The sequence below is a fragment of the Lissotriton vulgaris genome, chromosome 9 (genome assembly GCF_964263255.1).
Source record: "Lissotriton vulgaris chromosome 9, aLisVul1.2, whole genome shotgun sequence".
Lineage (NCBI taxonomy): Eukaryota > Metazoa > Chordata > Amphibia > Caudata > Salamandridae > Lissotriton > Lissotriton vulgaris.
Window position 1 is genome coordinate 913,602,328 of NC_141697.1, and position 27,350 is coordinate 913,629,677.

The window sequence follows — 27,350 nt, forward strand, 5'->3', positions numbered from 1 at the left end:
GTTCCTAAGCTCCCCAAGAAACCGCTTCTGATGTCTCTGCACGAGCAATGTGTCTCCACGGGTACAATGTGTCTCGAAAGGCAAAAGTGCCCTGTGAAAAGATAATGGAAAACTGGCCACTCTACTTGGGCCTCACAGTGTAAGACCATGGCTATGAAGTCCAGGGGACAGAGGCCCCATCTCCTGTGTCTCACAGTGATGGGTCATATCTGCGTGTTCCATGGCGGGGACTCTCTTCCCCTGAACCTCGAAGCACTAGAACGTAGATATAAGGCACAGGGCAGTGAGGCCTCCTCTCATAGGCCTTTCAGTACTAGACCATAGCAGTGAGGCTCATGGGTTGGGACCACCCTCCCCTGGGCCTCAATGTGCTAGACCATGGCAGGGGACACAGTTGTGTAGGCCCATATCCCCTAGGCCTCAAGCACTAGACCATACATGTGAGGCCCACGGGAAGCACCTACCCACTCCCCTGGTCCTCGCAGTTCTGGATCATGGTAGAAACGTCCACGTGAGGGAACCTCCTTCAACTGAACTTGCAGCACCAGACCATTGCTGCATGAACAAAGGAAGAGGGTTTCCTTAACCTGGGCTCTCCTCTTCTGGGCTTTGCAGATATAGACCATGGTTGTGATGCTTAGGGTAGTGAGTGAGGCCCTACCCTAGACATCGTGGCCATGGTACAGTGCTGCAATGGTCCAATGGAGGTGGGCTCCCTCACCTATGCCTAGCACCGGGCCCATGGGTATTAGGGCCCAATGTGCCCAACTTATGGCCACAGTTTACTGGACAGGCAGTGGATGAGGGTGAGGGGACACTTTTCCTCTGCACCAGGGCCTATTGTACCATTGCTATACTACTTGTCTCTTTAATGAACCTCACAGCCATGTTTCAGTACTGTGAGGCTGAGAACAGACTCTCCCCTGTAGTAATATCATCTATGAGTATATATCTTATTTTACCATGGGATATTGGGTTGGCTTATAGGATTTATGAATGTTTCTTTATTAACCCCTTCGCTGCGGCGGCTATTCCGCCACAGCGCTAAGGGGGAGGCTGGGCCACGCGGCCCTCCCGTGCTCGTGACGGAACCGCTCCGTCACGGCCCGCGGGTGGACTGTGCTTGTGATGGAACGGTTCCGTCACGGCCCCGCCCGCTCTTTAGAACGTCAGCGCAGGCGCGGAATTCGCGCCGCGCAGGCACAGCGAGCGGGCCGTGACGGAACCGTTCCGTCACCAGCACAGCCCACCCGAGGCTCGTGACGGACCGGTTCCGTCACGAGCATGGTATGAGTTAATTGAGTTTTAAACTTTTTTAACATTCAATAGCAATGATTGCTTTTTTTTAGAGTGTTACATCATTTGTGCGGTTTTATGTTTTTGTTTATGGAGATGTATTATATGTATAGGTGTTCATTGGAAGGCGTCCTAAAACGTATTTGTCCTGAGGATGGTGATATATATATGCTTTGAGACCACCGAAACGGAACACACAAACACAACCCACAATGCATGGACGATTACAACAGGTCACTGAACATATTTATCCATATCCAGGGACACATTTATTGGGAGTGTACTTTCTTATGAGAAACCGATTGGACTGTCTTTAAAACTCTTCCCCCTTTATTACTGTTGGTTTTTACATTTGTCTTTTAATTTGTTGCCATATTGGTACATTGATTGTGCTCTGTAACAAGATTTTTAATGTATGAATTGTTAATGATTATAAAATTAAATGACCTATGTGTTTTTTTTCAAAATTCCCATGATATCAAATTATTCTGATTGTTGTGATGGGGTGTGAGTGTAAATATCTTTAAGTGATTTATCAAAGGGAATTTTTAGTGCTCTATGGACGCTCCGTTGCTACTCACTGGCCCTCTATCCTGGGCCTTGCAGACGTGATCCAGTGCTGCAAGTCAGTAGATTTCTCCACTGCCCTGGACCTCACTGCTATGGGTCAGTCTAGTAAGGCCTATCTAAGTAGGAAGGCATTGTGCTGGTTTGCTCTTCATTTTAGAAGTTTGCTTGTAGGAAATTCTTACAGGATGCCAAATGTCCAAATGTCCAAATGTCCAAATGTTTGCTTGCCAAGGGACTGATACAGAAAAGAAGTCTAGTCAATATTGGGTATAAAACAAACAGTTTAGCTGGGAAGCCAGCAGCATCCCAGCCCATTGGTATGTTTTAACACTGACTCTACTCTACAGATGTATGAGGGGCCAGCATTTGCTAACATGGTAACCGGGAGGTAGGACGTGTTCCAAAGGAAGTGACCTACACAGGTACTTTATTAAAATGTTTACCTTTAAGGGTGTTAAAAGGGAGGAATAAAAAGAACTGAGAATGAAACAGCCCTGAACAAGCAGACCTCACTCTAAAACCTTTACTTTAAGTTAATGGCCAGTCAGCCCATGAGATAAAGGCAGATAAGGAGCTAAAGGTCCACAAAGAACATGATTTGCACAAGATCAAACATTTTGATCAAGTAGGAAAACCAAGATTGCAACACATGATTGCTTGTTTCAAGAAACCTAACTTTCCCAGTACACCCCATGCTTAATATGTTAAAGAGAATTGGGACCTGATTTAGGACATGGTTTAAAGGGTTGGAAAAAAATAATATATATATATATCTACTTGGTGAAACCACAAGGACACTAGGCTTCCTGCGAAGTAATAATGGAAAGTTGACTTCTGCACCAGAGAGGATGCCCTAGGGATAGGGTGGGTGGAGCCTGCTCTTCACTTTTAAACGTTGGGGATTCGTTCTTGTCATCAAGTGCTTCCCGCTATGGACCAGTAATCTGAGGTCTGGGAGAGGATGGCTCCCCCTGTGCTTTGCAGTGCTGGACCATGGTGGGAAAAATTCAGAGAAAGCCCCTCCCTTTCTTGGGACCTCACAGATCTGGTCAAGCGCTGCAAGACCAAAGGAGTCCATACACTGGCCTTGCAGTGCTGGACCGTGGGTGCGAGGTCCGGGGAGTGTCTTCTTCTTTGGACCTTGCAGTCTTGGTCAAGCATTGCGTGCCCAGAGAAGGGGGCTCTTTGAATAATCCCTATGTTTAAGGAATCGTTTTTTCCAGTTACTTTCCTGTCTGTAAACTGGTTTTAATGTGCACAGATCCCGGGCCACCTTTGTGCATTACTGATGGCCCATTATAGAGTGGCTCACTGCCACTCTGTTTTCTTTAACTAAAATGCAGTACTGTTTTAAGCATGATCTTTGTCTCTGGTCCCTCAGGCATAATAAATACTTTTCCTGTGCAGAGCCTGGTGCCCTCTGAAATCAAACTATACTCCTCAAGGGGGCCTCCCAAAGTTTGAAGACCTCTGTTCCACTTCATTTGTCTTTATATACTGCATCCTTCCAACTTGAGAGATGTTACTTTATTGATGAGGCAATGATTTTTTGTTCTGCATTGTAATATTCCATGAAGTTCTGTTTTGGTTTTTGCTCAGTATTAGACATGGCAATACTGACTGGCCACATTGGTAAAATTCTGGTCAGACACAATCCTAGAGGCTAGCCCCTGTTCCCTGGCCCTTTGTGCCATAGTCCAGCGCTATGAGGACCAAGGATATTGACCGGTAAGTGAGCCAGGCTCGCAGCATCATTTAATTGCAATTGGGATGTGCGCTTTGCAGAGGTTATGCAAAATTGGGTGCAGGTGAAAGCAATTTACAAAAGGAAGTGTACTCTGGCACTATGTAAGCCTATACATATAATTAGTAGCAGCACTTTTAAAAGCTTCATAGGGCGTTATTGGAGGTCTTGTGGCCATAGGTAAGGGCAAATGACAATAAACCCTTTTAATCTACATATGATTGTATTCTGCTAGTTTCTAGTAATTTACAGTGACTTGTGTGATGTGTTTGATAGAAGTCAAGCTATTTTCATCTTTTGTGTTTGCTTTTATATCTTTTTTGGTGACATATCTTCTGTGCCACATACTTTTCTTGCATTTGGTATCTGGGAATCCATCTTAAAATTGTAATCCCCACTGGCCACCCATAAGGGTATTCTACATGCTGCAGAATACCACACACAAGGGCCTGTTGAAATACGACCACGTAATTCCACCCTGATTCAACTCTTCAGGCTCCACTTGCCAGCATGTACCATCTTCAAAACCAGCTGCAACATCTACAAAGACATTACAATGCATTAGCAGTCAACAAACCAGCTATCTCTCCTTGATTTTTATCCTTTTCTTTGAACCTGTGCAGCACTCTGCTGCCTTTTGGCTATATTCACTGTAAAAAAAAAACACATACATACGACTGGCAGCCATTCCTACGTGAATGATAAGCTCACCGTCTCCAGTGGCTCTCTGCACACCCGCAACTAGGATACCTTCAGACGGAAGAATTGCTAAAAAGAAAAAAAGAAGTTTAAAGGCCTTTCACATCTATGCAACAAGGATCTAGAAGGCTATCACCATATCCATCTGGACAGCCCGAACCAGCACCAGTTTAGGAGACAGCTGAATACTCAACTCTTTAAAAACACCACATCATGATGCAGTAAAAGTCCAACATCTACTCCTCCTATCACATGTTGACTGTGTCTTTGTCACTGACCTTGTTCAGTGGCCTGCTGGCTATGCTACAAAACCTTTTGTTTATTTATAAGACTCGTACCTTTTTGTACAATTGCAGGGTCATAGCAACAAGAAAAATTCTTCGGATGTGAATGGGGTTTTTGAAGACTGCTTTGTAAGTAGAGATTTTACTCTTCTAAATAAATTGTATTATTTTGAAATTACGTTTATTAAAACTATGGGGAATGTCCCCGCTATTGCAATCTGTTTGTTCATTGGTGGGTGGAATGTGTCATCTAAATGCTGACTAAACTTTTGGGACATTTATCTAAAAAATAACCTATTACACGGGGTGGAGTGGAAGGGTTTAGTTATGTTGTGATTTAAGGCCAGCAAGATGACTGTGCAGCAGGTTAGAGACTGAAACCAGGTAGAGCCTATGACTGTGACTGTTGAGAAGGCCAGAGAGGTATCCCAGAAGCAATGCATTATTGAAGTTAGGACCCCAGAGGATGGATACAGCTTAGATGCCTATATAGAGGATGACCTGAGGCTGTTAGGATCTATCTATGTGGCCAAAGTTTAGGACGCCACTATCTGGTGGCGCGAAAATTACATTATGACATATTCGATTCTTGTTATAATAGCAGACACTAAGGTCTTAGGAGTGGAGTGGTGCTTTTAGAGGGGGCACATCAGTACACAAGGGAGTCCCTTGCATATGGATAGTATAGAGGCACTAATTGTGTGCTGTGCCGCTCTCTGATCCCTGTAAAGGTGGAAATGTTCTCAGCGAATATTTACCTTGCAGCACGGACGCATCTTTCTGTTGACTGAGACTAGCCTGGCTTCACTTCCTGCTCCATTTCTTGAAAGTTTTGGAGAAGGCTTGGGAACTATGACTCCGAGTACCTTTATCGGGCTAGCTCAGGCTCTGGCATTTGTCAGTCAAGTGGATCATCTCACTAGGGCAACACAAGAACACAGCAACTTTTTTGATATCATATCACAGACGGACAATTCTTTCTTGGTCTCATTGTATGATTTGTGTTACATTATTGAAGCATCCAGCCAAGTGAGTGTGTATGATTTGTATCGTTATCGGAAGTGCTCTTGAGGTAGCCTGAGACACAAGATCTGAGGCCAGTTCTTACCAGCCAATCTAGCTCTCTGGTGGAAGTACCTGCTTGGCTTGGTTGGTGTGCTTTCTGCATTTTGTGATCAAGAACTTGATGTTACTCAAAGTAGATGTTTCTGACGCTGTTTCATTCAAATGTTGGGCCATTTATGTACCACGATTAGGAGGTAAGACTGGTAAAGGGCTAGGAAGATGTCGTAGCCCTAGCTCTAGGAAGATGTTGTAGGCATTTTGGAAAGACTGAACAGGTAACCTAATGCTTGGGCAGCCATAAGGTGAATTATTGAGCATGTAACATTCCACAGTGCAGAATTTGAGTGAAAGCCTAGCCAGAACCAATGTATTTAGGCTTCATTAAGGGCTTCAAATCACCACCAAGCAAGAATCAGCATATACCAACCTACCCAAACTTTACCACTCCGCCACTGAGCATCTTGGAGAAAACTATTTGTAGGCATCTGATTCTATACCAATCTGAAGAGCTATCTTGCTTGTTCCTATTGACCTGAAGATTCTAGTGGAGAGGTGTGGTGCAGTAGCCAGGGCAGCTGTCTTCGGTGCACAGGGTTCGCGGTTCGAGTCCCGGCTCCGGCAGCAGCTCAGCTCAGCACCATGTGACTCTGGGCAATAGCTCACTTAATTTCCACGACGGCCCGCAGCACCTTGAGACCTGTAAGGGTGAGTAGTTTGCACTTTACAAATACGGATTTACATTTTTACATTTAAGATTGTTGTAGCACTGGTCTGCCAGTCCTCTCAATAAGATCAAGGAACATTGATGCCTATGGCTGAGACCTGGGACTGCCTTACAGTGAGACCATATTTCTGGAGATGTACTCATTTTTAGTAGAGTGCTGCAAACACCCCATGTGGTGTTGTGGCACTAAGGAAGGAAACAGGGAAGGAGTGGGCTACAGCAGAATCAGGGGAAAAGAGACTAATTACTGAAAAATAAAGGTTTTTAGTTTCTTGCTTAATGCAATAGGGCAAGATTAGATTTAAGAGAGAGGGAAGGTGCATTCCAGAGCTTAGAAGTAGAATGTTAAAGAGTAGCCGTCCAGATGAGTCTTCTTGTACAGGTACCGGAACAAGTTTAAAAGGGTGGGGCCAAAAATTGAAAGGGGTGGATAAACCCGAAATGTGTTCCCTATATAGCTGGAACCAGAATTGTAGAATACTCTGCAAACCAGACATCGAGCCTTGCATTTAGATTGTTGTTTAGTAGGCTGCCAATGAGGATCTCAAAGAAGGGAGCTGATGGATACCGTAACTGTTAGATTTATAATGAGCCATGCTTCAGAGTTTTGAAAGATTTCAATACGATTTGTAAGATAATCAGGAAGTCCCATGCAGATCGAATTACCATGGTCTATGTGAGGTCACAAGTGAGTGTACTTCTGCTTTATGAGGAGATAGTAGGAGAATGGTTACTTTATTCTTGAGAACCCAAGAAGATTAACACAAGTCCTAGCAACATGATTGATCTGTAGCGTGAATGAAAGGTTATGGTTCACAGTGATACCTAGGTTCTTAGAGGAAGAAACAGGTGACAGGGGCTGCCCTTACTCGCTAGGTTGCCATGAGGAGGACCAGAGAAGAGGCTAGTTGCCAAACAGAAGGACTTTAGTCTTGACACCATTATGTCTGAGGCATCCAGGCCCCAGCTGCACTCCTGCAAAAACAGAAGTGAAGTCTGATTGAACCAGATCTTGGTTATTTGGGATCGAAATGAGGATCTGGGCATTGTCTGTGTAGGAGAGTAGGGTCTGCTTCCTATGGTCACCCCCACTTTTTGCTCTGATATACTGGTTTCTAGACTTTAGTGTGGCTGTGGGCCTGCTAATCAGACCCACAGCCCAGCTGTTCTCTCTCTAAATTCATACCATGTACTTTAGGTACATACCTAATTGGGTATTGGATCACCTTTGTGAGCCCCTGTATAGTGTACCATAGGTACCCAGGGCATAGGTGCATCCAAGGCCTACCAGGGGCGGCAGCATGTATTATGCAACCCCTGGCTGGCCATCCACATTGACACAACTGGCTGATCACTCAGCTGGGGCAAGGTTGTTTAATCACCCTTGCTTAGGTATAGTATCCCTGTACCTACCATTACATATAGACACATATATACCTATAAGTCACTCCTATGGCAGGCCTTGACAATCCTGAAGGCAGAGTGCTTGGTTTTATGTGAGATGGTGCTCTAGCATGAGCTGAGCCTGTCTGCAGCTTTCGGTACCATGCACTTATAGCTGTTCTATGATATAGCCATACCATATACTCTTAAGTGCATTATAATCCTCGCGGTTAATGCTGCTTTGTCTACGCTCCCAAAGGATCCCGACGACTCTGCTTCACAGGACTGGACTTCCAGACTTATCAGACCCCGATCCACACCTCCAGCAAAGCTGAGACCCGTGGCGGACACGAGAGACGTGGGACCGGACACCTGGCCATTTTGCTCTTTGCTAAATTGCGCAGCTTCTGAGGCGTCCTCGAAGTTGTACATTGGGACTTGAGAAGCCCCGACCCTGAGTTGTAAGTGCACCGAAGCTCAGCCCTCCACACTCCACGAGTGCCGCGTGGGGCCTGCTCTTGAATTTCCTCTCGACGCGTCTTCGCGGTTGCTAGCCCGCTGGTGGCCATCTTGAAGACTCCATTTTGAAACAACGCTGCTTGCCTGGTTGCTCTGGGCTTGCTCTTGCTTTCCTGTAAAGGGGAAGCTCCACAGACCTTGCTGGTCTGTACAAGAAGCCGATCTTCACTTCCTGCGTGGGTTGCCTTTGCCAAGGCTTGTTGACTCCAATACGGAAGCCGACACCGCCAACAACGAGAGCCTTCGTGGGACAGTCCATATCCAGCTCCTGGTCATCGTCGACGCCTCCTGGTCCACGTGGCTGCAGAGACGAGCTTTCCTTCTTCACCTGTTTGCAGCTCGACATCGCCTGGTTCCTTCCTGGTCACTGGCTAGTGACCCAGACTCTGTCCCCTCTGCTTTCAGGTTTTTCACTTTGTCGATCCACCCTTGGATCCATCCACACATCTTCTTCCTGGTCGCCTGCAGCATCTTCTTGCAGCTCTCCATAGGAATCGACGAAGAAACCCGACACGACTTCGCACCTATACACCCGGCTTCCCTGGGTACTCCGGTGCTCCCGTGGGTAATAAATATCCAAGTTTCCTGTTTTAACTGGGTTTCCCCACAAGTCCACCCGGACTGTCCGAAATCAACTAGTTTCTAACTTTTACGTTCCCATTGAAAGTCTATGAGAACTCGTGTGTGTGTTTAGACACTGCACACGCATCCTGTGAGACTCCTACTTCCTAACCTGTGGTTGTTCAGTGTAGTCCCAGCGATTACCTAGGCCCTAGGCCTATTCACCTGTTCAGAAGTGGTTCTTATACCACTTACTTAGTATATGGTTCGTGAGGACCCTAGGGCAGAATTGTATTTGTGCAACTTATAGTATGCGTATTGAGTCACTTGTGCTGTATCTCGAACTCTGACCTCATAAAGAGTGCAGAGGGGTTGTGTTAGTAATACATACATATATATTTTATATATACCTGGTGCGGTGTCCTTTCATGTGGTATTCAAGGGGTTATTATTGGTAAAACAATTGGCTTCACATGCTCTCTGAAGTATTAGCCTAAGACTGCTTTGTCCATGCTACCACTAGGATAGCTGGTCTATAAGGTTGACTTTACAACCATCACCATAAGGGTTGTTTGGACTGATACAGGGTGCCCACTAGAATAGTGGACATCACATCAAGCCAACTTCTCACAGTCTGCATAAAATATTGTTTCTAGTCCGAAGGATTGAATGGTTTTTACAATAAAGGATAGGTTAATGTTAAAGAAAGTAGGGCTCAAAGATGATCCTTGGGGTACACCATAATTCAGGGAGAAATGTCAGATCTGTAAGGTGGGAAAATTATTCATTGAGTTTGAGTGGAAAGCAAGGAACATATCCATTTAACCCTTTCGATGCTGATGACGAGCTCAGCTCGTCATCACCCACGGGTGTCATGTGCTGATGACGAGCTGAGCTCGTCATGCAAACAGCAAAATGGTAATTCCCAGCACAGGAGGGGGGAAACGCCTAGCAGCCAAGAGGTTAAGAGACAGTGTGCACATGACCTTCTTGTGAAGAATACTGATCAAGGATGAGTGGGACACAGTGCTGAAGTCCACAGGTAGGTCTAACAGTACTATAGCAGCAGAATGTTCTTGATCTAGATGAATTCTGGGATCCTAAATCGCTGACATTAAGACCTATCCTGTGCAGTGTAAAGGTTGGAAGCTTGACTGTGAGTAGATTAGCAGGTAATTGTGCTCTGGATACTAAGAGCGCTTCTTTTTGGTAACTCTTTCAAGGCTCTTGGCTGGGAAAGGAAGACGAGAAATAGGACGGTAATTGCTGAGGATCTTTAGGTCTTCAGAAGCTTTCTTAACAAGAGGGGCCACCCACCGGAACAGGGCCGGGCTGGCTACCGGGCAGTTTGGAATGCTGCTGAGCTGGGTGGTGATTTCATTCATGGAGACCTGCGTGTGCTGAACGAAATTCGTTTTGCTTTAATTATTTCGAAGCACACGCAGGTCTCCATGAACGAAATCAGCCCCCACTGCAGTGAAATCATCCCCCAGCTTGGCAGCATTCCAAACTGCCCAGTAGTCAGTCCGGCCCTGCACCGGAACCTGTTTCCAGCTATCCGGGACAGAGCCTGAGGTGATGCAAAGAATACAGAAGTCTGTAAGGGCTGGACTGAGCTCCTCTGGGGCTAAAGTTGCAATGCTAGGGGAAGCCTAACTTGGTTGACTTAAGAAGAGAGAGGCCCGCCCCTTGGGCAGAGTGTGGAATTGTGTGAGTGAGGTTTCACCAGTAATAGAGATTTTGTGAGGGTTGTGCGCACACAATCCTAGCAGGTCTGGGAGAGGGAAACCAGACTCAATAGATATGATTCAATTTTGTTGGAATAATTATAGACACTTGCTGCTCAAATCATACTTTGATATTTTTTAATCATAGTTTACCCCTAGGGTCCGGTTTGTCCCTGGAGCAATATGAGAGGTGCCACTGCTCTTGCCGAGACTTGCAGTGGCGGGCGATCTTGATCTTCTTGGAGTACCACAAAGGAGATGTATGGGTCAGTAGAATCAATCTTCTTAAAATACACTATGGTGTCAAGGGTTCCTGTGATCCAGCTATAATAAATTGAAAGAGTAAGTGGTTGCAGGAGTGTTGGAGAATGGAGACCTCCTAAGAGCATGAGATAAACTGTCTACATTAACTATAGCCTGGGGATTGCTAAGGAGGTGCTGTGGTTAGAGTCAGGAGAGGGGTTCTCATCAGAAGTGGGAAGTTAAAAAGGAACGGCTAGGTGATCCGAACAAATCAATGTAAAGGGAGTAATAGTGCTGATGCGGAAAGATTGGGGCATCTAAGTTTGTGCTGCTGAACAGGATGTGGTAAGTATTAGTGATACTCCCCATTTACCTAGACAGTTAAGATGGCGGATGGCAAAATTAGTTGGAAGGCGGAGGCCGTGTTGGGAGTTGCGGCCTTGTGCAGCCAGATGTCAATCAAAAATGGTATCGGGCTGAAACACAGCCTTAAAGAGTAGTGATAGCTTTTGGGGGCGGGCATGGTTTATCTGGTAATCTGAGGGCATGAAGGTCCTGAAAGAGGTGTAATAGGAGTAAAATGACAGCAGCCAGTACATACAGGTGCTTAGGGCAATCTGGGCACAAACAGGTGAAGATGGGACTGTCTTTAGCGGCCTGGAACGGCCACTGTTTGATGCATTCAGCCAGATGAAAGTGCTGCAAGTCCTGCTTAGGCACTGTGTCTGCCACCTAAGATGAGTCCCAGTGTACCCCGAGCCTCTTGAATTACTTTACTGCCTTTACGTTAATTTGGCTTAAAATCCATCATTCGAAAGTATGAGAATATTTTTTTCATCATCTCAATATCAGAAGGGTGTTTTATGTGCCTGTAAAATCTGAACGTGAGTTGCAGCACTTCATGGCCCAGAATGTGTGTGCAAACCCAAGATAAAGTTGAGTAGAAGTTCCTTCCTACTGCTGACTGACTGGATCATCATGAGCTTTTCTGTCCCGACCATTTGAATAGTTAAATAAATGAATTGAGGTACTTTTAACCCCCTTAGATTACATTACATACTGTATAGTCTAACCATTTTTTGATAAAATATGCTCTTCTGTTTTTATTCAGATTACTTTTCGGCCTCGACCTTTTGTGTTCACTAATTCATAAATCTGTACTCTTTTACAACTTCGCTGCTTTAGTCTTCGAGTTATAGAACAATTGCGTTGGATTGTGGTAGATGATTCCTTCAACCCCAATTCCATCTACTAGATTTAAGGCTTGAGTTTGATCATCTCTAACCCATACTTGGAAAGATTCTTACAAAGAGGCCTTCGGCCTGATTATTTGTTAACTGCAGTTTTTTGGTGTTATGAAAACTCAGCTGAACATGTAAGGCCTCTAGTCTCTTTCACTCTTCAGGTCTGGCTCTGACTTCCTTCTATTGTGTCTTATTATACACACAAATACTGTCCCTGTCGCTGTGGGATCCTGCACCACCAAAAACGCCCAGGCCATTAGTGCCCTACATTTTCAGCTTTTCTCACAGTGTATTTCAGAAAAATATATACATCTGACTCTCATTGTCTGCACACTACGCGGCCATTTGCAGTTGCATGGCAGGGCTGCATTATGTGCCGTGATCACGTGGAGTATATACAATATATCGTTTCTACTGAATATTGACATGTGGGTGGTTAATTTTTAATTTATTTCTACACAAAAATTCACTTTGGGGGCTTGTTTTTTTAGAAATTCTTTTTAATTACTTAATTTTACAAGAACTACCCAGGGTCCCTTTGCCACGGCTCCAGCTGGCAATCCACATTCGTGACAAAGGGAGACGCGAGGCATCTTCTGGTAACGTAACCCTTCGAGGCAGTACAGTGTGCAAGCTGCAAGGCCGGTCCGCTGAGTATTGCCTCCTCCTGAGCGAGATAACACGAGTACCTTTTTAGCTATGATAATTGCTATTTCCAGTGCTTTCCTTTGAAACTGCAAGCCTCTTGCCGTAAAGCTCTGTAGAAAATGAACTATTTTCCAAGTGATCTGGGGGCACTCCTCTCATAAGCACACCCCCCTCATACCCACCTCCTCATGCCGAAATAGCTTCCAAAAAGGCCTGCTGCTGACAGGGAGGGCGCGGGCCTTCCCGCTCGGCTGCAGAAGCATTGCACGCTGTTTCTAATCCTTGCTCGCGCGCTCCCGGGAATTGGCTGCCCGGCGAGAGAGCTATTTTTCGCTGCACTTGTTTGAAACTTCGCTCTTGGGTACTCGTGGGACGGACAGCCTCTCATTTTCGCGGTGCCTCCGGGGACACCGGGTCGTTATCCCTTCGCTGCTCAGACTCATGCAAGAAAGAGACATATTACATGAGTAAATTATGGGTAAACATGTCACCAGAGCCAGCCAGCGCTTGGCATGGACGCGCTGTGACAGGGATCACTCCGCCGTGAAGAGAAGTGCGCAGCTGCGACACGGCCCGGATTTTGCCGTGCTTAATTTGTGCAGGTTGTTGCAGGTGATAGGCATTGTCACGTAATCTCTTGTTTTTTACTGGTTTTATTGATTTTAACATTTTTGATGCCCAGCAGATCCAACTTCTAGGCTGCAGCTACCATCCAACCCTTCATAATAATAAAAAGCAGTCCATATAATGTATGTATATGTTTTCAAGTCGTCACCATGAAAAAATATTTAGAGCAACTAAACTCATATCGTGTGTTGTGCATTCGCCTTTCAGGCACAGCCTAGTGCAGTCCCCATAAAAGCGCACCTCCAAGCCGCCATAGTTAAGCGTCATTAGGTCAGCCCGAGATGTCATCAGGCTTCCGCCGTGACGTGGTGTCCGTTCCGCGCTGCCTGGCACTGGTGCATAGTAATGATCATATATGCATTTTTTCTTTTCCATATATTTTGTATATTTATTCATATCATTCAAATTGTAAGTTATTATTAACTTTATTGTGCTTATGATGCAATTTTCTCAAAATGTCAATAAAAAATTATAACACAAAAAAATGAATCTGTATGCATGGCATCGGGGACACCCAGGGAGCTAAAGATGGGGGTTGAAGGTAGCTGGAGCGTGCTCAACCAGAGACATATCACTCATCTATATTCCTCATAATCGCGAATGCGTTCATTTTTAATAGGGCCAGGCCCATTCTAAGATGGGGGCCATCAGTAGACAGACATCTATATATAAGCAATCGAAATAGATTCAGGTTAAAAACAAAGGTGGGGTATCTGACAAGGAAGCCTGCGCCCAGGCGCCCTGTGACTTTTTCAGAAGATTTTAAAGCTATGGTGTTAGATGCGCAGTTCACAATTTCGCAGCTATTCTCCTTTTCATTCCCTTTCTCTTGGTGACAGACGCAGGCCCCTGCAAAGTGACTTTACCTTCAAGAGGGGGCATTAGGAGTATGGAGCAGGTTTCTGCGTTGACACCTGAGCCAGCCCAGTCCCACTCCGCCCTCCCAGGTCACCAGAGGGCAGACAGCGCCGCTTGTGGCGGGAGGGCGGCAGCCAGCTGCCCGGGTTGACACGACCCCACCCCAAAGCATTGATTACGCCATGTTACATGCACAGGGCATACACGCAAACAACCTGAAGACAGAAACAGCTGCCAGTTTAGTCAATAAACCGCACTTAGCTTTACCTTTATGATGCAATTTCTCGTTGTTATTGAAACAACAGTTTGTGGACGAGAATAATTCGAGGAAATAGCTCCCATTTGAGTGCACCTGAGCTATCCAGTCCCATAGGAAGATGGAAGGCAGAAAACCAGACCCGGGGTCCAAATCCCTGATCACACCCCATTGATCTGCCTACTTGTTTGGTGATGGACCAACACAATTCCGAGGTTCCCTTTACTGACGATGGCTGGCCTTTAACAGCACATGACCTCGGATGACCCTTAACATTTCCCCTTCTAACCGTCACCTTTGTGGTCCTAATTAGGCCTTCCCAGTGCACGAGTCAGGGTATAGGCGGGTGGACGGCGTCCTCCCACTTATTTCTCAGGGGTAACGCCGTCCACCCTGCCAATTAGTTGGGCCCCACTGATAAAGATGATGAATTTGTCCTGGTGTAATTTCCAAACACCAGGGGACTTTCAGCAGCGCCTGCACGTTGTTATCTGCTTTCGATCAGCAAGCGGGGACGGGGCTTTCTTATTTCTAACTCCTGCTGGCTCTTAACAAAGGCCCAGTCTGAGGGGTCATCAAGCCTCCTTATGTTCGAGACTCCTGGCTGGCAGCAGTCCGGAGCCTCACACCCAGAAGTAAATGCAGCAGAAGAGAAACAATGGCTCACGCCTTGTTAGCACTTTACACATACTTAAGAGAGGCAGCTATTCACTTTGTTCAGGCCCTGTTAAGGAGATATGCATGCACTGTAAGAATGGCAGATGTGTTGGTCTTTCCCAGTATTTGCACAAAATAAATAGTATTTATATAGTGCTTACTACCCCTGAGGAGGCGTAATAATTAAAATATCACTATTTTTTCTTTTAAAGCACTATGGCTAGAGGAAACTTTATGCTGACAAAAGGCAACATTGTTTTATGTGTAGCGTACAAAAATTTGAATCTTCTGCCTAATTCAAGAGAGTTTACAAGTATACTCGAAATGTGCTCCAATGTACTCATGATACACCTGCTAAATATGTATGTGAGGGCTTAAGATCTGATGTGACTTCCTGTGATGCCACTTCCTGTGATGCCACTTCCTGTGATGCCACGCGCCCGGATGTCACGCGCCGTGATGCCACGCTCCATGATGTCACGCTCCATGATGTCACGTGCTTACCGATTAACTAGGTTAGTCCCCCCCCACTTCTTTTTTTAGGACTTGTGCCCTGGGCCTTCCCCTCGCCTAGCGATTCTTTTGGTGCAAATCCACATGGTACTATCATCGTCTGATAGCCCTCCCTTTGGATGGTGGGTACGGAAAGCTACCAGACCTCAATGTCCATAGGAATACATCTATTGCATTGTATACTTGTGTAGAGACCAATGTGCATCATAATAAAGTAGCTCATGAAGAGATTGTTTCTGTTTATGACAGAATACGCCATTCTTACTCAGACTCTTGCTTTGGGGGTGTACATTAAATACACTTCTTGTTCTCTTGTGGCTTAAGTACACACCAGTCACATCCACAGCACGGCGCTGGGCAGAATGCCCTTAATCAGTGTCCCTCAGATGAGGAAGGAGGGATGAACATTCCGTGGGCCCTCTTTTGATGCCAGACGTGTCTTGGGTCAACAATTTTCCGGTGCTTTTTCCTGGGTAGGAGTTCTCGTCTATTAGGCAAGCTGCAGCTCGTTCAGCAGAACTAAACAATAAGCTACTTTGCTTCCTCCCACTCAGTTCACCTGGCACCTGCTGAATGTCTTTCTGTGCTGATAGGGGACTCGTCGTTTTGTACTTACAGTCCAGGTGAGCCCTTTGGTTTTACCTCCATGTAGTGTTTAAGCACCTGAAGCAGGCACGGTTTTCAGTCTTTTGTGGCAAGGATTGCCAATGTGCCTCTAACACTTCAGATAACCATGAGAACACTGACATCTTAAAGCAAGCATGATCCATTTTATTCCAGCACTTATCACATAAAATGTCCCTCTGGTGTCACCTCCTTTACAGCACACCTCTATCTCACAGACTCTGGTCACTCTACATAAGCGGAACAGGAATATGCTTAACAAATTGGAGCACACTGACCATGGCTCACAACCATCCTTTTCAGGAGCTTTCAATTTTCTCATGTTCCACCTGTAAATCTGACCGTCCACCGGGCATGTTTTTTAGGTCTCGCCTGTCGATGCGCATGCACATTGAGCAGAGCGAGACTATAGGGGCTTAAACAGACTTTAACTAGACTGGCGATTTGATGCTGTGCCCTTGCGCTTTTAGGTCAATGCGCAAGTGCATTGAGCTAAAATGCGCGTGCACAGCATCAAATCGCCAGCCATCTGTTCCCCAGCTTGGCGCCTCCGCTTCTGCTCTCGCCTGACTGCTCCTCCCCTAATTATTCACGGCCGGCCGGCCGTACTTTCACTTTCACAGCCGGCAGGCCGTGTCTCGTTTCTTTTTCTTTTTTTCTCAGTTTGTTTGCTTTGCCAACATTGTAGACCGACTCGGGCTGCCTCCTGTAGCCCTTGAATGCCAGCTGCCCTTTCTTAGTGCTAAGGACGTACACGCTCTCACCCATACAAGATTCCCTGCATGCCGCCTGCCCTGTTTATTCTCGCCGTACTTTCACTTTCACGGTCGGCAGGCCGTGTCTCATTTTATTTATTTTTTCTCAGTTTGGTTGCTTTGCCAACATTGTAGACCGACTCGGGCTGCCTCCTGTAACCCTTGAACGCCAGCTGCCCTTTCTTAGTGCTAAGGACGTACACGCTCTCACCCATACAAGATTCCCTGCATGCCGCCTGCCCTGTTTATTTTGACGGCCTGCAGGCCGTGTCTCGTTTTTTTTTTCTCAGTTTGGTTGCTTTGCCAACATTGTAGACCGACTCGGGCTGCCTCCAATAGCCCTTGAACGCCAGCTGCCATTTCTTAGTACTAAGGACGTACACGCTCTCACCCATACAAGTTTCCCTGCATGCCGCCTGCCCTGTTTATTCACGGCTGTCCCGCCGTACTTTCACTTTCACGGTCGGCAGGCCGTGTCTCATTTTATTTATTTTTTCTCAGTTTGGTTGCTTTGCCAACATTATAGACCAACTCGGGCTGCCTCCTGTAACCCTTAAACGCCAGCTGCCCTTTCTTAGTGCTAAGGACGTACACGCTCTCACCCATACAAGATTCCCTGCATGCCGCCTGCCCTGTTTATTCACTGCCGGCCTGCCGTACTCTCACTTTCACGGCCGGCAGGCCGTTTCTCGGTTTTTTTTTTTTTTCTCAGTTTGGTTGCTTTGCCAACATTGTAGACCGACTCAGGCTGCCTCCTGTAGCCCTTGAACGCCACCTGCCCTTTCTTAGTGCTAAGGACGTACACGCTCTCACCCATACAAGATTCCCTGCATGCCGCCTGCCCTGTTTATTCACGGCCGGGCGTGCTTTCACTTTCACGGCCGGTAGGCCGTGTCTCGTTTCTTTTTTTCTTCACAGTTTGGTTGCTGTGCCAACATTGTAGACCGACTCGGGCTGCCTCCTGTAGCCCTTGAACGCCAGCTGCCCTTTCTTAGTGCTAAGGACGTACACGCTCTCACCCATACAAGATTCCCTGCATGCCGCCTGCCCTGTTGACACAGCTGCTGCAGCAGCATGCCCTTCTGGAGGCAAGTAACCTTACGCAGGGACGGCACTAATCGGACCGGCACATTGGGTGGGGGGGTGGCTTTTCTCCCTTGTTACACTACTGCTTTGTGGGCATGACTGACCCTGGGCTCATCGCACCCGAATCAGTGTGTTATTTGTTCTTTCGTCCTGCGCCTGAGCCGATATAATGTGCCTTTGTTGGAGCTGCTGCTCCTCTGTGTTCCGACGGCCCTGCACTTGATTACGCGTTTCTGAAGTGCAGAAGACTACACGTCTTACTGTACCTGCCGGGTTGTTCATCGTCCCTTACGGGAGGAAATGCTTTATTCACCTAAATTTCGTTTCTTCACAATGTGCAAACATTTGGTGTTTGTTTGCACGCTCATAAACGTATTCGTGGCTGTAAGTGAAGGGTCGCCAAGCCTTGAAACCAGTTGGCACAAACTGGCATTGGCAAAGGTGACATCCCCATGTTATCCTGTGAGGTCATGGTCACGGTGCCTCCTGTGTTTCCTTGTCCCCGATGCCGTTCCCTATGTGCGCTTGTGTCCATTAACACCATGCTTCCGGAAGCATCTTCCACACAACCACAAACACACAACCCCACACACACAACCCCTCCACACACACACAAACCCCTACGCACACACACACACACACCCACACATAACATCCCCACACACAACATCCCCACACACACAAACCCCCCCACACACATCCCCACACACACACACACACAACCCCAGATACACACACAACTCCACACACACACACACAACCCCACACACACAACCCCACACACACACACAACTCCACACACAACCCCCACACACATAACCCCCCCAACACAGAACCCCCCAACACAGAACCCCCCCAAACACACAACCCCCACACGCACAACCCCACACACACACAACCACACACACACACACACACAACCCCACACACAACCCGCCACACACACAACCCCCCACACACAATGCCCCCACACACACAAACCCCCCACACACACAACCCCACACACAACCCCACACACACAACCCCAGACACACACACAACCCCACACAACTCCACACACAACCCCCCACACACACAACCCCACACACACACAACCCCCACAAACACAACCCCCCACACACACAACCCCCCACACACACAACCCCCCACACACACAACCCCCCCACACATACAACCACACACACAAAAACCACACACACACAACCACAAGCACACATACAACCACACTCAACCACACTCAACCACACACACAACCCCACAACCACACACACAACCCCAAACACTACACACACACAACCCCAAACACTACAAACACACAACCCCAAACACAACACACACAACCACACACACACAACCACACACACACAACCACACACAACCCCACACGTATCTATCTCTATCTATCTATCTATCTATCTATCTATCTATCTATCTATCTATCTATCTATCTATCTATCTATCTATCTATCTATCTATCTATCTATCTATCTATCTATCTATCGCCCTCAGTCTATCTATCTATCTATCTATCTATCTATCTATCTATCTATCTATCTATCTATCTATCTATCTATCTATCTATCTATCTATCTATCTATCTATCTATCTATCTATCTATCTATCTATCGCCCTCAGTCTATCTATCTATCTATCGCCCTCAGTCTATCTATCTATCTATCTATCGCCCTCTATCTATCTATCTATCTATCTATCTATCGCCCTCTATCTATCTATCTATCTATCTATCTATCTATCTATCGCCATCTATCTATCTATCTATCTATCTATCTATCTATCTATCTATCGCCCTCTATCTATCTATCTATCTATCTATCTATCTATCTATCTATCGCCCTCTATCTATCTATCTATCTATCTATCTATCTATCTATCTATCTATCTATCTATCTATCTATCTATCTATCTATCGCCCTCTATCTATCTATCTATCTATCTATCTATCTATCGCCCTCTATCTATCTATCTATCTATCTATCGCCCTCTATCTATCTATCTATCTATCTATCTATCTATCTATCTATCTATCTATCTATCTATCTATCTATCTATCTATCTATCTATCTATCTATCTATCTATCTATCTATCGCCCTCAGTCTATCTATCTATCTATCTATCTATCTATCTATCTATCTATCTATCTATCTATCTATCTATCTATCTATCTATCTATCTATCTATCTATCTATCTATCTATCGCCCTCACTCTATCTATCTATCTATCGCCCTCACTCTATCTATCTATCTATCGCCCTCACTCTATCTATCTATCGCCCTCACTCTATCTATCTATCGCCCTCACTCTATCTATCTATCGCCCTCACTCTATCTATCTATCTATCGCCCTCACTCTATCTATCTATCGCCCTCACTCTATCTATCTATCGCACTCACTCTATCTATCTATCGCACTCACTCTATCTATCTATCTATCGCACTCACTCTATCTATCTATCTATCGCACTCACTCTATCTATCTATCTATCGCCCTCTATCTATCTATCTATCTATCTATCTATCTATCGCCCTCTATCTATCTATCTATCTATCTATCTATCGCCCTCTATCTATCTATCTATCTATCTATCTATCGCCCTCTATCTATCTATCTATCTATCTATCTATCTATCTATCTATCTATCTATCTATCTATCTATCTATCTATCGCCCTCAGTCTATCTATCTATCTATCTATCTATCTATCTATCTATCTATCTATCTATCTATCTATCTATCTATCTATCTATCGCCCTCACTCTATCTATCTATCTATCGCCCTCACTCTATCTATCTATCTATCGCCCTCACTCTATCTATCTATCTATCGCCCTCACTCTATCTATCTATCGCCCTCACTCTATCTATCTATCGCCCTCACTCTATCTATCTATCGCCCTCACTCTATCTATCTATCTATCGCCCTCACTCTATCTATCTATCGCCCTCACTCTATCTATCTATCGCACTCACTCTATCTATCTATCGCACTCACTCTATCTATCTATCTATCGCACTCACTCTATCTATCTATCTATCGCACTCACTCTATCTATCTATCTATCGCACTCACTCTATCTATCTATCTATCGCACTCTATCTATCTATCGCACTCTATCTATCTATCGCCCTCACTCTATCTATCTATCTATCGCCCTCACTCTATCTATCTATCTATCGCCCTCACTCTATCTATCTATCTATCGCACTCACTCTATCTATCTATCTATCGCACTCACTCTATCTATCTATCTATCTATCGCACTCACTCTATCTATCTATCGCACTCACTATATCTATCTATCGCACTCACTCTATCTATCTATCTATCGCACTCACTCTATCTATCTATCTATCGCACTCACTCTATCTATCTATCTATCGCACTCACTCTATCTATCTATCTATCGCACTCACTATATCTATCTATCGCACTCTATCTATCTATCGCACTCTATCTATCTATCTATCGCACTCTATCTATCTATCGCACTCACTCTATCTATCTATCGCACTCACTCTATCTATCTATCGCACTCACTCTATCTATCTATCGCACTCTATCTATCTATCTATCGCACTCTATCTATCTATCGCACTCTATCTATCTATCTATCGCACTCTATCTATCTATCGCACTCACTCTATCTATCTATCGCCCTCACTCTATCTATCTATCGCCCTCACTCTATCTATCTATCGCACTCTATCTATCTATCTATCGCACTCTATCTATCTATCTATCGCACTCTATCTATCTATCGCACTCTATCTATCTATCTATCGCACTCTATCTATCTATCGCACTCTATCTATCTATCTATCGCACTCTATCTATCTATCGCACTCACTCTATCTATCTATCGCCCTCACTCTATCTATCTATCGCCCTCACTCTATCTATCTATCGCACTCACTCTATCTATCTATCTATCGCACTCTATCTATCTATCGCCCTCACTCTATCTATCTATCTATCTATCGCCCTCACTCTATCTATCTATCTATCGCACTCACTCTATCTATCTATCTATCGCACTCACTCTATCTATCTATCTATCGCACTCACTCTATCTATCTATCTATCTATCGCACTCACTCTATCTATCTATCGCACTCACTATATCTATCTATCGCACTCACTCTATCTATCTATCTATCGCACTCACTCTATCTATCTATCTATCGCACTCACTCTATCTATCTATCTATCGCACTCACTCTATCTATCTATCTATCTATCGCACTCACTCTATCTATCTATCTATCGCACTCACTATATCTATCTATCGCACTCTATCTATCTATCGCACTCTATCTATCTATCTATCGCACTCTATCTATCTATCGCACTCACTCTATCTATCTATCGCACTCACTCTATCTATCGCACTCTATCTATCTATCTATCGCACTCTATCTATCTATCTATCGCACTCACTCTATCTATCTATCGCACTCACTCTATCTATCGCACTCACTCTATCTATCTATCGCACTCACTCTATCTATCTACCGTTCTCACTCTGTCTATCTATCACCCTCATTTTATCTATTGCACTTACTCTGTCTATCTATCTATCTATCTATCTATCTATCTATCTATCTATCTATCTATCTATCTATCACCCTCACTCTATCTATCGCCCTTGTACATCTCTCTAGAGATGTGGCCTAACGACCAGAGCTGCTTTCTAAGTCACGTAAATACAAAACATGTTGCATTACAAATGCTATAGGTGTCACATTCGCGAAAGTTATAACTATTGGCATTGTAAATGACAAAGCTACCAATTTAGCTATTTTAAAAACCAACACATAAATAAAATATTTGTCATTTACAAGACCAATAGCTCCAACTTTTCTAATGCGAGACCTTTTGCATTGTTTCTGATAGGCGCTACACCTTACCTTTGCCACGAAGGACAAAACCGCCTCCCTGATCCAGCTTCCAGCCCCCACCATCTTGTTTTTCATGTTTCCCTGGCACGGATCACAGACTTAACTGTTAAGCTGCTGAATATCCAAACAGGCAAGAGGGATTCTGCAAGAGAAATCTGGTACCAAATATAACATTTGCTTCTGATATCTGCTTTTTGCAAAATTTTTACAACAAAAGAACTTGTAAAATGCTAATATTGTTGAAGCCGAGCAGTCTCTTGTAGCACATACAATGTTTTGAGTGTTAAAAGGCTGTGGAGAGAATTGGTATTAGATTGTAGCCCGCTACATTGTGGTGTATCATATTGATATTATTATAGGTTCTCCCTACCTAGGGTGACCAGATCGGACATTTCTCAAAAATAGAGGAAGGACTACACATTTACATCAATAAAGTGGCAAAGAATGATAGCCCTCTTCCTCAAAGAAACACAGAAAAGACACTAAGAAAATAAATATGTAATTTTTAAAACCAGCATCATACCTGTTAATTCAATTGCTTACTCATAAGAGCTGCTTACTAGCCCTGCTTTGGAACACCTAAAAAAAGTGCCTCTTACTGTTTTTGGTTTACCTCCTCAAAAAAATGGGACGTGAGCCAATTTGACAGAAATCTGAAGGGACAACTGTTGGAAAACAGGGACAGTCCGGGCAAATCCGGGACACCTGGCCACAAAGCCAAATTAAGGGAGGAGCCTTGTAAGTATTATGGGAGTCAGCCCGCCATAGCACGAACTTTCCGCATAAGCCCTGGAAGAAGAGGACACTCGAAACGCGTCGGCGAAAGGCGAAAAGCTGCATTTCTTACCTACATGCTAAGCGAATCCATACCTGTTGAAAATAAAGGCTGGTAACCTTGTGCCAGTTCGTGTGCGTCTTCAAGTGAGCTACCAGTGTGTTACAAATTTGAAGGCGGAGGCTCATCCGCCGAAGATTGCACCACCCCAGGATGACAAGGGGGCCTCAAGGCACGGATTCACTGTCTCTAAAGTGGGGCTTGCACGCAGGATGGAGGACTCGCTAACGTGTGGGGGTTAACCTTGGACTAAAAACCGCAGATATAAGTGCGCCCTAAATGTTGGTTAATGTAAGGGCACTACAACTCCCACAAGTCTCCACAAAGCCAAATTAAGGGAGGAGCCTTGTAAGTATTATGGGAGTCAGCCCGCCATAGCACAAACTTTCCGCATAAGCCCTGGAAGAAGAGGACACTCGAAACGCGTCGGCGAAAGGCGAAAAGCTGCATTTCTTACCTACATGCTAAGCGAATCCATACCTGTTGAAAATAAAGGCTGGTAACCTTGTGCCAGTTCGTGTGTGTCTTCAAGTGAGCTACCAGTGTGTTACAAATTTGAAGGCGGAGGCTCATCCGCCGAAGATTGCACCACCCCAGGATGACAAGGGGGCCTCAAGGCACGGATTCACCATCTCTAAAGTGGGGCTTGCACGCAGGATGGAGGACTCGCTAACGTGTGGGGGTTCACCTTGGACTAAAAACCGCGGATATATGTGCGCCCTAAATGTTGGTTAATGTAAGGGCATTACAACTCCCACAAGTCTCCACAAAGCCAAATTAAGGGAGGAGCCTTGTAAGTATTATGGGAGTCAGCCCGCCATAGCACGAACTTTCCGCATAAGCCCTGGAAGAAGAGGACACTCGAAACGCGTCGTCGAAAGGCGAAAAGCTGCATTTCTTACCTACATGCTAAGCGAATCCATACCTGTTGAAAATAAAGGCTGGTAACCTTGTGCCAGTTCGTGTGCGTCTTCAAGTGAGCTACCAGTGTGTTACAAATTTGAAGGCGGAGGCTCATCCGCCGAAGATTGCACCACCCCAGGATGACAAGGGGGCCTCAAGGCACGGATTCACCGTCTCTAAAGTGGGGCTTGCACGCAGGATGGAGGACTCGCTAACGTGTGGGGGTTCACCTTGGACTAAAAACCGCAGATATAAGTGCGCCCTAAATGTTGGTTAATGTAAGGGCACTACAACTCCCACAAGTCTCCACAAAGCCAAATTAAGGGAGGAGCCTTGTAAGTATTATGGGAGTCAGCCCGCCATAGCACGAACTTTCCGCATAAGCCCTGGAAGAAGAGGACACTCGAAACGCGTCGGCGAAAGGCGAAAAGCTGCATTTCTTACCTACATGCTAAGCGAATCCATACCTGTTGAAAATAAAGGCTGGTAACCTTGTGCCAGTTCGTGTGCGTCTTCAAGTGAGCTACCAGTGTGTTACAAATTTGAAGGCGGAGGCTCATCCGCCGAAGATTGCACCACCCCAGGATGACAAGGGGGCCTCAAGGCACGGATTCACCGTCTCTAAAGTGGGGCTTGCACGCAGGATGGAGGACTCGCTAACGTGTGGGGGTTCACCTTGGACTAAAAACCGCAGATATAAGTGCGCCCTAAATGTTGGTTAATGTAAGGGCACTACAACTCCCACAAGTCTCCACAAAGCCAAATTAAGGGAGGAGCCTTGTAAGTATTATGGGAGTCAGCCCGCCATAGCACGAACTTTCCGCATAAGCCCTGGAAGAAGAGGACACTCGAAACGCATCGGCGAAAGGCGAAAAGCTGCATTTCTTACCTACATGCTAAGCGAATCCATACCTGTTGAAAATAAAGGCTGGTAACCTTGTGCCAGTTCGTGTGCGTCTTCAAGTGAGCTACCAGTGTGTTACAAATATATATATATATATATATATATATATATATATATATCCACAACAAAGATAGCTCCAAGTCCCGGACTCATGGCGCTTCTCCTTCCGGTGCGTGATTCGCGGCAGAGCTATGCCGAATTAGTATCCACAAACACTATCTCCAAGGAAAGAGTAATGAATCTCGCACTCGCTGGATTTAACTTTGTCCACAAATCTTCTTTATTTCTTGTTGCATCAGAAACAAAGCAACGTGCAGGTCATAACAAAGAAACCGACGCGTTTCGTTATCCCCTGATAACTTGGTCATGGTTGTGAGTAGTCAATTCAAAATCATCCATTAAAAACACTTCACATTACATCATGTGATTTGTGATGTCATATGGACCAGAGGATTGTGGTACTCGTGGTTTACAATATTTACAAATATTTACAATGTCTTTATATCGGTGTGCACAAAACAAAGTGGTTATTTTGTTATCATTGTTTGTTACATCGCGACCCGTATGTGATTATAATACGAGTTCTCATGGCTCTTGACTCATAAGGTTTAGTAAAAATCGGTATTAATGATTGATTTAAGGTTTATGAAAAACCTCTGGAAAAATGGTAAAAACATTTACCTAAGCATCATATTGGATCCAATAAGATGAACGCTTTCATGTGTCTCAGCTGGTATAGCGGGGACACTGAAAACGCGCCTCACAAACTCTGTTTGATTAGTTATTTAATAGTCCTCTACAGGGACATAAAATAAATCAACAATAATTTATAATCCTATTTTATACTTTCATGATGTGTTAGAATTACTGATTTCGTATATTATAGCCCTCTGTTGGGTCTAGCGGATATTTCAGTGTGTTTGGGGTTTTATTAATGTCTCCCCAAACTATTTATATTTGGATGTTGGTTCCAATATCTACATTGTGATATAGCCCTCCAGTGGGCCAAGAGACATGCATAAGACATAATGTAGCTCATTCCTTATGTTTGTCCATAGGAATATCTGCACACCAAAATAGACAACACATTTGGCAATAATCTCATATTTTCTGATAAACAGTAAATTCATCATAGTACAAAATTAAGCAGGATATTTCAAAACAGTGAAGGGCACAAAAAGGGAAATTGTTCCTCAAAGATTTACATAGAGTTCCTCACTCTGATTCAGACCCCACTGAGTGAGAGTCATATGGGATATTTTCAATCGTCGTGGGTTTATGAAAACCTTTGGCATGTAACATGGCATTTGTTGATGTCTTTTTCCTGTGTAGGGTGGTTTCTATTTTGTTATTAGCAATGTAAATTTCTGTATCCAGAAAGATAACTCTGTCACTGCTAATGGAGTACGTGAATTTGAAATTTGCCTCTGTTGTATTCAATATTTTAAAGTATTCCTCAAATTCTTCCTCCATCCCATCCCATACAATCAGGAGGTCGTCGATGTATCTTAGCCACTTTGTGATTTTATTGACAAATCTGTCGTTGTTTGGGTGACATGCAATTTGTTGTTCCCACCATCCCATGGTGTGGCATGCATATCCTGGACTGAAAGAGAACCCCATAGCGCATCCTTTCACTTGTAGGTATAACTCCTCTCCAAATAAGAAGACATTCTGTGTGAGGCACATATCTATCATGTCCATTAG

The 27,350-nt window shown here is 44.9% G+C and overlaps 1 protein-coding gene across 2 annotated transcripts in view; it reads left to right on the forward strand.

Annotated features, from left to right (window-relative positions):
- Positions 1-27,350, forward strand: part of LOC147692506 (testis-expressed protein 264-like) — a 716,840-nt gene that overhangs the window by 51,058 nt on the left and 638,432 nt on the right. The window contains exon 2 of one of the 2 annotated variants that reach the window (XM_086938718.1): positions 4,666-4,722. The exons of the other annotated variant lie outside the window; for it this stretch is intronic. Coding sequence (XP_086794844.1) covers positions 4,666-4,722 — 57 coding nt within the window. The remainder of the gene's footprint in view (positions 1-4,665; positions 4,723-27,350) is intronic. 2 annotated transcript variants of the gene reach the window in all.